General features: G+C 36.8%; 1 protein-coding gene across 5 annotated transcripts in view; it reads left to right on the forward strand.

The window, feature by feature from the left end:
• Positions 1-476: 476 nt before the first annotated feature.
• The window catches only part of LOC126720673 (probable LRR receptor-like serine/threonine-protein kinase At1g56140), a 96,446-nt gene continuing 84,179 nt past the window's right edge, over positions 477-12,743 (forward strand). For 3 of the 5 annotated variants that reach the window (XM_050423416.1, XM_050423417.1, XM_050423419.1), the window contains exons 1-3: positions 477-736; positions 6,748-6,892; positions 7,930-8,001. In XM_050423416.1, the coding sequence (XP_050279373.1) occupies positions 613-736; positions 6,748-6,892; positions 7,930-8,001 (341 nt within the window). In that variant the 5' untranslated portion in view covers positions 477-612. Of the gene's footprint in view, positions 737-2,496; positions 2,549-6,747; positions 6,893-7,929; positions 8,002-12,743 lie in introns of all 5 variants that reach the window. The other 2 variants (XM_050423418.1, XM_050423415.1) reach the window with 2 other exon arrangements.

The following is a 12,743-nucleotide window of genomic DNA, read 5'->3' on the forward strand; positions in this document are numbered from 1 at the left end:
GAATTAATATAAAATAACAGAAAAATCAAAGCAATAATGAACCTAAAATAATAGAAAATTCTATGAGAATAACTTTTATCACAATTTTTATCGTAATTTACTTATATATCAAATGGTAAGTAATAAAGTGAAAGTAACGGATCCGTATTGGAAAACAAGGTCACCACCCGAACTTCTAAGTAAATTATGACAAAAGTGGTAACGACAGCATCCCTGTCAAATAATACTTTTACTGTGATTGCTGGACGTGTTTAGTGGTTCTTTAAGAAGCGGGACCCTCTTAAAAAGTTTTGTCTCCCTTTGTGTTTTGTCGGGTTCTTTTCTTTTTTGCTTTTCAGTGATTCGTTTGATTCCTCTATTTGTTTTGTTGTTTTCTCAAGAAAATTATTGTTTGGTCCACGGAGCTCGGAATACTTCTCCGAAATTGCACAATAATAATAATCTATTTTCTCAGGAGAGAGAAACTAGGTAGCTTTTTAGCAGCATTAATTTTATATATTTACCTAAAGGATGAAGATGCCTTATTTGTATATTTTGCAACTCTGGTAATGCATTTGGTCCAAGTTTTCTCATAGCTCTGATTTCTTAATCAACATCTTAGAGTCATCAGTCATGGTGGGATTACCACAAATTCTAGTTTTAATCTTTTGTGCTGCTTGCATCTTTGGCCTTGTTTTGGAAGCTCAAGGCGCCGCTCAACCCGCAGCTGCTGAATCTCGCACAGATCCTGTTGAAGGTGCGCCTCCTCTTTCTCTCTCTCTCTCTGTCTCTGTTGTGTATAAGAACCAAATGGTATCTTAGCTGCATGTTATTAAATAGCAATCATTTGGAATGCACTATAGTTTCAAATTCTATCGTATCTATAACAACGACAGCCACAATAAACAAAAAAAAAAAAAAAAAAAAAAATTCTATTTTATTTATCCACTTCTTACAACATACGCTATATCTCACTCCTTTATTTTACACACTTATTTATATATATTTAGAGTGAGAGAGAGCTAGTAGTAAGGTATTTTACAAGGATATATAAACAGAGTTGCATTTTATAAAGGAACTCCGAACTTTAAGTCACAATTTCAAGTATTGCAGCTTATGTGTACAGTGTACTAGACACTTCTCTCTCTCTCTCTCTCACACACACACATATATATATTCATACATCCTTGCTTGATTTGATTAGTTTCTCTCACCCACAGCCAAAAACATCAGCAACCCATTACCGATGGCAGTCCCCCTGGAGGTTAACCGGACCGGGTTTAGCCCTCAATGCATGCCATCTATATATAGTTGGAACATAGGCTTTACATCAATTTTTACTAATTCTCTTTTTTTTTTTTTTTACTTTTTTTATTCAATTGATATTGTTGAAAGAATATATATATATATATATATATATATTTTAAAATTTTGAATCTCAACCGTTCATTTCTGTTGCACCAAATCTCAATTTGGCTTTACACACTTTGCTGAAGTGAGGAAATTATTGAAAGTATGGACATAACACTACTGAGAGGTGAGAACTCATGAGAACTCTTTTGCAAGTATCTTTCTTTTCATTTGGATCTGGGCTGAGCCGATAATCTAGTCCATTGGCCCATGGTCTTTGGAAGAAGAATCTGGTTCTTCTTCTTCAATTTTCAGTACCACCAAGCCCCACAGGCCCTAGCCATTGCTGCCTCATTCCATTCGTCCCTTCACAACAAACTTTAAGTCACATCTGGGTGGGTCACACTAGAGGCTATGTGGACCCACAACTCTTCAAGTTTTTCTAAACGGCATCGTCTCACTAATAGTGAGAAGAATAAGAATCCAATATCAAACGTTGTCGTCACTGCTAGGGCTGTAAATGAACCAAACCGTTCATAAACAATTCGGGTTTGGCTCGATAAAAAGCTCGTTCATATTTATTTGTTTATAAACAAGGCAAGCTTAAATCTTAGTTTTAAACTTGTTTAATAAACGAGCTGAGTCCAAGTAAAAAACATCGTTTGTTCGCAAACTTGTGAACACCAAGGCTCGATACAAAAGTAATAAAACAAGTTAAGCCTAGACTTATTTATAAGTTTGGTAATAAAATTGATATGAGCTTGACAAGTAAACTCATATCCTTCCAAGACTTTAATTAATTATAAGTTGAGACCACTCATCTAAACCAAATAGGTTAGATAATAAACTTGATAATATACTTGTGTTGGATCTCAAGTTCAAAAACATGATATTGAGTTTGAGTTTGGGCTTGATATTGAGCTTGAGCTTGGCTTGACCAATGAATTAAGCCAAGCCAAGCTGAGCTCAAGCTTGAACATTATTTGTAGGCTCCTATCAAGCTCAAGCCAAGCTTGAATATTCTATTTTTGCTTTCAAGCTGGGCTTGAACATTCACTACTCGACAAAACTCAGCTAGTTTACAGCCCTAGTCACTGCATTAAAATAGCTGCAATACTGGTGTGCCCTTGATCAGCACATGTTAATTAACTATTGTAATTGTTTTAGGCACGTGCTCTGATTTGATTGGTTGCAAAGATGGTCAATTGTTTTCCAAATGGTTAGTGAGAAATACATTCCACTTTTTGTATTTTAAATCACAATTTATCTTGTATTCATTTCATGTATATTTATTTGACTTTTTTTTTTAATAAGATAACTAAAGTTAAAAATGGGAAAAAAGAATTCGAATTTTTTTTTTTTATAAAGTGGAATAAAGAATTTGAATTTTTTAGAGTCTATTTAGCCAGAGAGATTTTAGATGGATGAAAAATGGAGGAAAGAAAAGTAGAGAGAAAATAATTTTTGTGGATGTTTAGTTAAAGAGGAGAGACAAGAGAAAACTGTTGGGATATAGGTAAGCCTAACTTAACCCAATCTCCCCAATTAAGGGATAAAATAGAAGGAGAGGAATAATAGTTGCAGTCAAATGATTGAACTATCCCATCCTCCTCTTTCATGATGCTTGCTTCTTTTTTTCTTTTCTTTTATTTATATTTTTCTGGCTGTGATACATCATACAAGCGCAACTCTTCTTTCTTTTTTGTGGGTACTTTCTTTTGTTTTTCTCTTTTTCAATTTTTTAGGTTAATTGGAGGTGATTTAAAAAAAAAAAAAAAATTTGCACTTTTTTTTGGCATGATTTTTATTTTTAATAAATTTGGGTGATTCTTTTTTTTTTTTTTTTTGCCACTTGTTTTTTTAATGGGGCATCATTTTTTTTTTTATTAATGAAGGGCATATGAGTAAATTTATAAAAACTTTTTTTTTTTTATCCTTCTATTTTTTAAGCCATAATCAAACACAAATGGGAGGAACTAAAATCTCTTTTATTCTCCCACTTTCTACATTTGCCCAACCAAATGGACCCTTAATGTATTTGTTATACTCCCTTTATCCTAAATTGTTGATCTCCCAAAATGTAACACTCTTTAAACAATTAATAAATAAAATTATTATTTTACCATTTACTTTATATAAAAAGTTAATATCATTTTTCTCCTGAATTTAAATTGATGAGGAATATATATATATATATATTATTTTAGAAGAAAGACATTAATTTTATTCAAAAGAATCATAAGGCAACTTTATCAGCCTAAACAAAAGAAAAAGTGATGGTGAAATATCCTCCATCCACATAGTATTATTTCAAAAAAATACAACTTGTCTAGCCAGGTCATGTGCAACTTTATTGTCTTCTCTCCTAAATCGAGAGTAAGTCAAATCTGAAAAGAAGTCAAAGAAAAGCACAATATCATTCTATAATAGGCCAATCCCTTACCATTAGCACTCAGAGCTTTTACCACTGTTGCTGAATCTCCTTCAACAATAACCCTCGCCACCCCAATCTCCCTACCAAACTCCATAGCTCTGCACGCAGCCATTGCTTCAACTTCAACAGCTTGGTAAGCTTGGGGTAGCTGTTGTACTAAGGACGCTATAACTAACCCCAGATTATTCCGAATCATTACCCCAACGCCCGACCTATTTTCATCAGGGAAAACTGCTCCATCATAGTTAATTTTAAAGAAATCTTGAGGTGGTGGAAGCCATCTAGCTCGCTGCTTCTGTGTGTGAATTGTGAGCGAGGGCATCATAGCTTTGTACTACAATTGATCTTTAGCTAGCTGCGTCAGTTGCTCTGTGGGGAAGCAAGATTGATGGAGGCGAACCTTGTTTAGTTGATTCCAGATTGACCAAAAAATTGAAGCAAATAAGTTTGGAGCTTTACCGTTATTCAAAATCCAAGTTATAAGAGCATTGAAGTTTGAGAACCTTTCACGGGACCGAACCTCCCATAAATCTCTATCAGCCCATATCTCATCTAACTCGGTGCAAGACCAAGTGCATTATATGGAGAGGAGCCTCAGTTAAAGCTATGCACCTGTCACAATTTGGGTATGGGATAATAGTCCTGCGAACTAAATTTCATTTGGTGGGAAGAAAGTTTTTGCAAGCTCTCCAAACCAAAATTTTCATTTTATTCGAAATCTCCATAGTCCAAATACCTTTCCATAGCTGTTTGTCATCATCTGGAGGTTCTTGAATGTTAGCCTCCTCCTCTTCTTTTAAGAATTTGTATCCCATTTTGCAATTATAATGGCCATCAGCTGATAGTGGCCAAGACAGTGAGTCCTCTGCTTCAACTCGGGATAGGGGTATTGCTTTTATCAGCTCAGCTTCAGCAGGGGTAAAAATCCCATCTACCATTTCGCTATTCCACTGTCTAGTTTCTGCATCGATTAAACAGTCAACTGTAGCTTCATTCATGGACTCTATCAAGGGTGAGCCTATTTTAGTTGGATGCTTAATGGGCAACCAATGATGTTGCCATATTTTGACTGATTTACCATTACCAATACAAAAGCAAGAGCCCTGACGGATAACTTCCCTCCCTTTCTATAAGCTTTTCCAAGCATAAGAGCCTGAAGTCAACTCCTCAGCTTCCATGAAAGAGCAATGTTGAAAGAAATGAGCTTTAAAAATCCCGTAAAAGAGGGTATCCGTGTTATGTATAAACCACCAAGCTTGTTTTGCTAGTAAAGAGTCATTTAACAAAGCTAGATCTTTGAAACCTAGCCCGTCAACATGCTTAGATTTTGTTAATTCTGACATTTGAGCCAATGGATTTTACTCTTATCTCCCTGCTGTCCCCAAAAAAATTTCTAAGTGCTTCTATGTTGTGGCACAGATCCAATGGCAATTTGAAGCACCCTATGGCATAAGTAGGAATGGTCTAAACCATAGATTTAGTGTCCGTTTGGATATGGATGATAACTTGAGTGTCTGCTTTTTTTTTTTTTTTTTGGAGAAGTGTGTTTCTGTCTTTTTCAGTTGATCTCATGCACTATTCACTGGACCCACAAACTTTTTTTTTTCACAAAAACTTTCATTAGAAATAGGTCCCACAGTACTATTCACATATTTAAAATTTATTTTGCTACATTATTTTCAGTTTTCAGCAAAATAAACGGTATCTAAACATACTCTTAATCAAAACCTCTCTACCTGCTTAAGATAATAATTTTCCTTCCCACCCTTATGATTTCCTCCACACCCGTTCTTTTATGTAATTGAAACTTGCTTTCTTCCCTCCACCAACCAAGGCAAGAAGCCCTAAAACTTCTCATAAAATTTTGTTTCTTAAACCCCCAGTGCTCTTTTTATCTCCAATCTAGTTTCTTCTTGAGTGGATTTGCTGAAAAAGAGAACAGTCTTCTCTCTATTAATTTTTTTACCAAATAAGGCTTCATACTCGAGAGAATTTTGAGAAAATTGCCACACTCTTGGGAGTATGCTTTGCAGAAAATGAGGCTATCATATGCAAAAGAAAAAATTGGTTAGCTTTGGACCTCTCTTGCAAAGTGAGAAGCCATTAATCTCCTTTGCTCTTGCTGCTTGCATAATCAACCCATGCAGTCCTTCAGTACATAGTAAGAAGAGGAAGGGAGATAGTGGATTCCCTTTCCTAATCTCTCTTGAAGGATGGATCATCCACTTTGGCTCACCATGCATTGACAAGTATAGAGTAAGAAACTGTGCTTACACATTCCATGATTAGATCAATTCATCTTGAACAAAACCCCATTCTCCTGATTAGCCTTTCCAAAAAAGACCATTCTTAAAATGTTAGATTTCCTTAATAGGACTAATAATTAATTCAAAATCCGTTACATTGTATAACAGCTAGAAAAGGTTAGTAAAATACTTGTTTTCTTTCTTCTTCTACTTTGTCTATATAAGGAATAAAGTCTCCCGATCGTAATTATGCTAATTTTTTTTTTTTCAATAATACTCTATGGAGTTTATTTAGCGAGAGAGAGAGAGAGAGAGTTTTTCAATGTCATGCACAAAGACATGCATGTATGTAGTGGTTTGAGTTTTTCTTGAATTACAAATCAATATAATAATTTTACCTCGAACCTTGCAAACAAAAATTTCTTACTCTTTGCTAGCCATTATGAAATTCCAAAGACAAATAATCATGCATCCTTATCGACAATCTTCATGAATTTATGTGGAACATCGTATTGGAGAGAGTGACAGATAGAATTAAAAAAAAAAAATGGTGAGCTACAATATTTTACCATTAGGGCGATTATTTTAGTTTTTTCATATATTGGCCAACCAAAACCAAGCCTTATGCAACGCATCTTAAGAATATCTTGCTAAATTTCGGCTATAAAATTCATTTATCTATCCTATTGTGAATTCTCTTAGTCATTTTAATCGATTCTTTTATACATTTGATTGCAGTGACAGCTCTAAGTAAAATATTTGAATATTGGAGGATAGTCCCCGGGTTGTCATCTACCGAACCATGCAATGAGGCGGCCTACAAACCCTATATCACATGCAACTGTTCTTATGACAATAATTCTACTTGCCACATAACTAGTTTGTATGTCCTTCTCTTTTTTGGAAAATTATTAGGTACTCTCGGAATACTATAAATGCGTAGTCTCCTCTCTCACATGAATATTAAGTCCTACCATGAATTTAATTAGTGGGACCTACCATTAATGTGAGAGAAGAGACTACGCATTTATGGTATTCCAAAAGTACACAATAATTTTCCCTCTTTTATGTCTATGTTTTATAAGAGTGACATAGTTTTTAGAACATAAGAGTTAAAGCTTTATTCCTTAGAGGGAAAAAAAAAAAAAGAAATAGAAAAAAGTTGAAGTACATGAAGTTTGCTAAGATAGAGTTTAAAACTAGTAACATCTTGCCATTTATGATTTTTTGTGAAATTGTTGTAGATGTAGTAGTATTATTTTATTTTTATTGAATCTAAATTTTTGATATTCTTAAGTCAGGTGGTCAATAACTTGTTTTAGGTAGATAAAACAAACTAATTATGAGTTAGGTTCAAGTTTCACCTAGTGTAACTCTAAGCACTATTACACTACTCAATATTTTTTAATTTGATGCGAATTTTGATAAATCCACTGTTAGATTACATTATCTTCGTATATTCTCTATGCTTGCAAATTTTCATGATGATCAATGATTAATAGTAATGTCATTAATTAATTGTTTAAATTTAAATTTTTGTAGTTTAAAATAATGCCTAAAAGATAAGTTTATGGTCGAATAGCAAACAATATTCAATTAACATGAAAATTGGCAAGAATGTTAAAAACATATAAAACATATAATTTAACAATGAGATTTTCAAAATATGAATTCTATAATAAGTTATTGGGTGATATAACATTACTTAGAGTTATACTAGGTGTAACTTGAACCCAACCCACTAATTATTTATATATACTTTTTGCAAATATAAATTTATTTTGACAAGCACTTATAAGTGGAGTGGCCACTGCTCGTAGATCCCATACTTCAAAATATTTTGAGGAACTTCAGTATATGTATCTTTCTTTGAGCATTTCCAGTACATATTGAATCTTCCTTATTTATTTATTTTTACAGGGATCTTTTATACCATCCGATTTACGCCGTAATCCCAGAAGCACTATGGAATTTGACTTTCCTCACCAGTCTGTATGGTTTCTTTTTTATTTGCCTATTTTGACTTCAGTTTTGCGTGAAGTTTTTTTTTAGCATAATTAACATCGTACTTTAAGGGAAAAAAAAAAACTCTAAATAGATATCCATATAGTATTAAAAAATTATAAATACTAAAAAATGTTTCTAAATACATTAAGACATAATTATTTACCAAAAAAGACAAAAACAAAAACAAAAACAAAATAATGCTTTTTTTATATACTAGGCTAGCTAGAATTTTTTTTTGGTTGAAGTTAAAGCATTCATAGTGGTGGCATTAAAAATTTTAGTTTTTAACATCTCAAAAAGCTACTTTATCTATTTTACTACTTTACTTTACAATATAACCAATATCAAATGTACTATTTTTTTATTACTTCATTTAAAATAATATAAACAACTCAATAAAATAATAAAAGAAGCTAGAGAATTTGAGTTTTTTAATTGAAGGAAAAGATATAATCTTAATAAAATATTTTATTTTATTTTTAATAACTTGCTACAGTCAACTGGTATTTATACTAGTTTACTATAGTTGCAAAAAATTTAGCTTTAGCTTCTCTAATAACACATGATTTTTTAGTTCTTTAATGGTAAAATAGTTTTTTTTTTTTTTTTGCTAAAATATAATCACCATTGTGAATGTTTTTATTGTTTTTGTTAAGTTTCTGGGTTGGATAATTGCTATTTGGGTTAAGCTAGTTAGGTTTATTAAGGAGAATGAAGGTCTAAGGTTTTGGAAGGAGGTCCAACTACAAAAATAAAATATATAATATTGTGGGGCCCGAAATCTGAGGTCCCAGCCCACTTTGTGTTAAGGGCCCAAAGCCCAGGCCGAGGAGCCCTACTACCGAGGACGCGCAATGAAAGCTCCTTTAAGGCCCAAGGATGTGGCCGAGGACGACCCCCCGCTCAACACCTCACAAAACGCCTGAAGAAAAGGACAAACTCAGTACAAGAGCAGTACAAGGAAGAAAGCTGCCAACACCGTAATGTGGAGCCCTGCGTCTGACAAGCCCATACTGCAGACCTTGCTATTTAAATTTTCCCAACCACCCCCAACCACTCTAATGTATGGATTAATAGGACTAGTCATTACCCCCAAAAAAGGAAAAACTGACACGTAGACGAGAGGCGGGAAGTAAACACTGGTATAAAAGGGGAAGAGAGCCAAGGGAGAGGGGGGGAGAGAAACTACAAAAGGAAGAATGGGAAGAATGTGATGCTTCTCGGACTAAGTCCGAGAAGTCAAACCCTTCGGGCCACATCGATGTAAGGCTTAGCTATTCAGGCCAAACCTACCTTTGTATGAGCTCCCATAAAATCAGGACCAGACCGCTGACCGGCGACTAAAGGCAGGCCTTTCAAGCCCACTCTCTACAAATTATATTGTTTGGACCTATTACACACAAACTCAATACCATCCTTGGGTCGTTAAAAATTGTGTCCCTACAATTGGCGCCGTCTGTGGGAAGGCTTGCGCGTTGGCGCAGGTGGCGGTGGAGTCAAGTCTCTATCAAGCAGAGGTCCGCGAAGTTTCCTCCATTTCCAGCGACATGCAGTTGTTGCTCCGACATAAACTTCCGCTAGGGGCTACGCCTTGCAGTGCCAATGGCACGGGCAGTTCTAGGGGCTTCCAACCTCAAGCTAACTCTCCCTACCTTAGTCGAGGGGCTAACTTTCGAAAAATAAATAAATAAATACAAAGAAAAACTACTTAAAAGAAAAAATACAAGTTTTGGACAGAACCAAGGCCTTGTATGGTCCTCGGACTCAAGCCTATGGGGAAACCAACTACTTAAAAGAAAAAATACAAGTTTTGGATAGAACCAAGGCCTTGTATGGTCCTCGGACTCAAGCCTATGGGGAAACCAACTACTTAGAAGAAAACTACAGGTTTTGGACAGAACCAAGGCCTTGTATGGTCCTCAGACTCAAGCCTTTGGGGAAACCAACTACTTAAAAGAAAAAATACAGGTTTTGGACAGAACCAAGGCCTTGTATGGTTCTCGGACTCAAGCCTATGGGGAAACCAACTACTTAAAAGAAAAAATACAAGTTTTGTACAGAACCAAGGCCTTGTATGGTCCTCGGACTCAAGCCTATGGGGAAACCAACTACTTAAAAGAAAAAATACAAGTTTTGGACAGAACCAAGGTCTTGTATGGTCCTCGGACTCAAGCCTATGGGGAAACCAACTACTTAAAAGAAAAAATACAAGTTTTGGACAGAACCAAGGCCTTGTATGGTCCTCGGACTTAAGCCTATGGAGAAACCAACTACTTAGAAGAAAACTACAAGTTTTGGATAAAACCAAGGCCTTGTATGGTCCTCGGACTCAAGCCTATAGGGAAACCAACTACTTAAAAGAAAAAATACAAGTTTTGGACAGAACCAAGACCTTGTATGGTCCTCGGACTCAAGCCTATGGGGAAACCAACTACTTAAAATAAAAAATACAAGTTTTGGACAGAACTAAGGCCTTGTATGGTCCTCGGACTCAAGCCTCTGGGGAAACCAACTACTTAGAAGAAAACTACAAGTTTTGGACAGAACCAAGGCCTTGTATGGTCCTCGGACTCAAGCCTTTAGGGAAACCAACTACTTAGAAGAAAACTACAAGTTTTTGACAGAACCAAGGCCTTGTACGGTCCTCGGACCCAAGCCTCTGGGGAAACCAACTGCTTAGAAGAGACAATACGGGGTTTGGACACAACCTGGAAGTTATATTGCCCTTAGAATCTACCCCGAAGAAGAGTTCCCCATTGATAGTTGGGTTAATCCCTAGAGTAAGTGGAATCCCCAGTCCACCCTCGGATCCTCAATACCAAGGGAACTGATGCAACAGTTATAGGGTCAGATGTTGTCAAAAACACGGTCAACGTCCCTCACTGCTCGGCTACCCTCTCGGACGGATTATTTAGAGTTTATCGTTCTCGGACGGCCGCCTCGCATGCATTATGAAGCACTCAGCCGTTATCTCGGTTAGTTTCATGAGTTTAATCTACTGGGAATTATCATTATTATACTTGATAATGTCGATAAGTTCAAAATTAGTAGGATTCTGTTTCAAGGCTTTTTCCTGCTCTAAGCATCATTAAAGGAAAATACACATGTAATATCCCATTCACAAAATAGTTGTTGCAGAAAAGAAAAGTATTTGAGAGGAAGCAAATTCATTTCTTATTAAGACAAAGAAACAGTACAGCGTACAATGAAAGAGCTTAAATAAGCTCATACTGAAGCTAACTACATAAGCAAAAAGAAATGATACAAGGGAGTGAAGAAAAAGCTGAAGAAGAAGTGCAGAGAAGAGACGTGCTGCTGTTCCAAAATTTTGTCTAAGGAAACCATTCCTCAATACTTTTACATGCCTATAATTCAGGCAGCAAAAGAGCCCAACTTGGGGCTTGCACCATTGAAGAAAAGGTGCAGAGAGCTCGACTTCGGGCTAGCACTGTTGAAGAAATGGTGTAGGGAGTCCAACTTGAGGCTAGCACCGTTGAAGAAAAGGTGCAGGGAGCCGGAAGTTGATGAGCCTCCACGTAACCACACTTGCGATAGAGCAGACGGCGCTGATGGTGGAGAACCTTACTCCTGACGCACCAAGAATCTGGTGCGACCAGTACCTGCTTCGGATTTTGACTGAAAGAGGGAGAAATACCATTTCCCCCTTGTCAAGACGGAAGATTATCTTGAATCTGTGCCTCCCCTGCCCAGACCACGTCACCTTGAGTCTCGAAAGGACCCGGGGCCTCTGTGGCGGATGCAATTCCTTTACCCCTGCCCGTGTCTCAAACATATTGCACAAAGGGTGGAGAATACCGAATATGAAAACTGTGATTATAGCTGAAGGATTATGGTTTTGAAGAGAGCCGGAGGGTTTTTATGTAAAGAGAATAACCTCCTATCATACTTATATAAAAGGTAAGGTGGTGGCATTCAATTCGTGCAGCTTTCCAAGGAATGCTACGGACAAGGCAGACTTGGCTCAATTTCCAACATCATCCACAGCCGTAGGATCTGAAGATCCTCGTGAAGGTGCGTCTCGAATACTGAAACGTCAAAGGACTCTGCGTGAATGAATAAAGGAATGCCTCTTAATTTGGCACGTCTCACATGTAAATGGAAAAACACAAATATTAGTAGAGTACAGAATTTGAGTGAGCCATGTTGTGGGCCCAACATCACCAAAACCCTCCTCCCTAACTAAAAAATTGGGCAGCAGGATTTTGAGGGGCTATTGTGGGGCCCGAAATCTGAGGTCTCAACCCACTTTGTGTTAAGGGCCCAAAGCCTAGGCCGAGGAGCCCTACTACCGAGGACGCGCAATGAAAGCTCCTTGAAGGCCCAAGGATGTGGCCGAGGACGACCCCCCGCTCAACACCTCACAAAACGCCTGAAGAAAAGGACAAACTCAGTACAAGAACAGTACAAGGAAGAAAGCTGCCAACACCGTAATGTGGAGCCCTGCGTCTGACAAGCCCATACTGCAGACCTTGCTATTTAACTTTTCCCAACCACCCCCAACCACTCTAATGTATGGATTGATAGGACTAGTCATTACCCCCAAAAAAGGAAAAATTGACACGTAGACGAGAGGCGGGAAGTAAACACTGATATAAAAGGGAAAGAGAGCCAGGGGAGAGGGGGGGGGGGAGAGAAACTACAAAAGGAAGAATGGGAAGAATGTGATGCTTCTCGGACTAAATCCGAGAAGTCAAACCCTTCGGGCC

The sequence above is a fragment of the Quercus robur genome, chromosome 4 (genome assembly GCF_932294415.1).
Source record: "Quercus robur chromosome 4, dhQueRobu3.1, whole genome shotgun sequence".
Taxonomy (NCBI): domain Eukaryota; kingdom Viridiplantae; phylum Streptophyta; class Magnoliopsida; order Fagales; family Fagaceae; genus Quercus; species Quercus robur.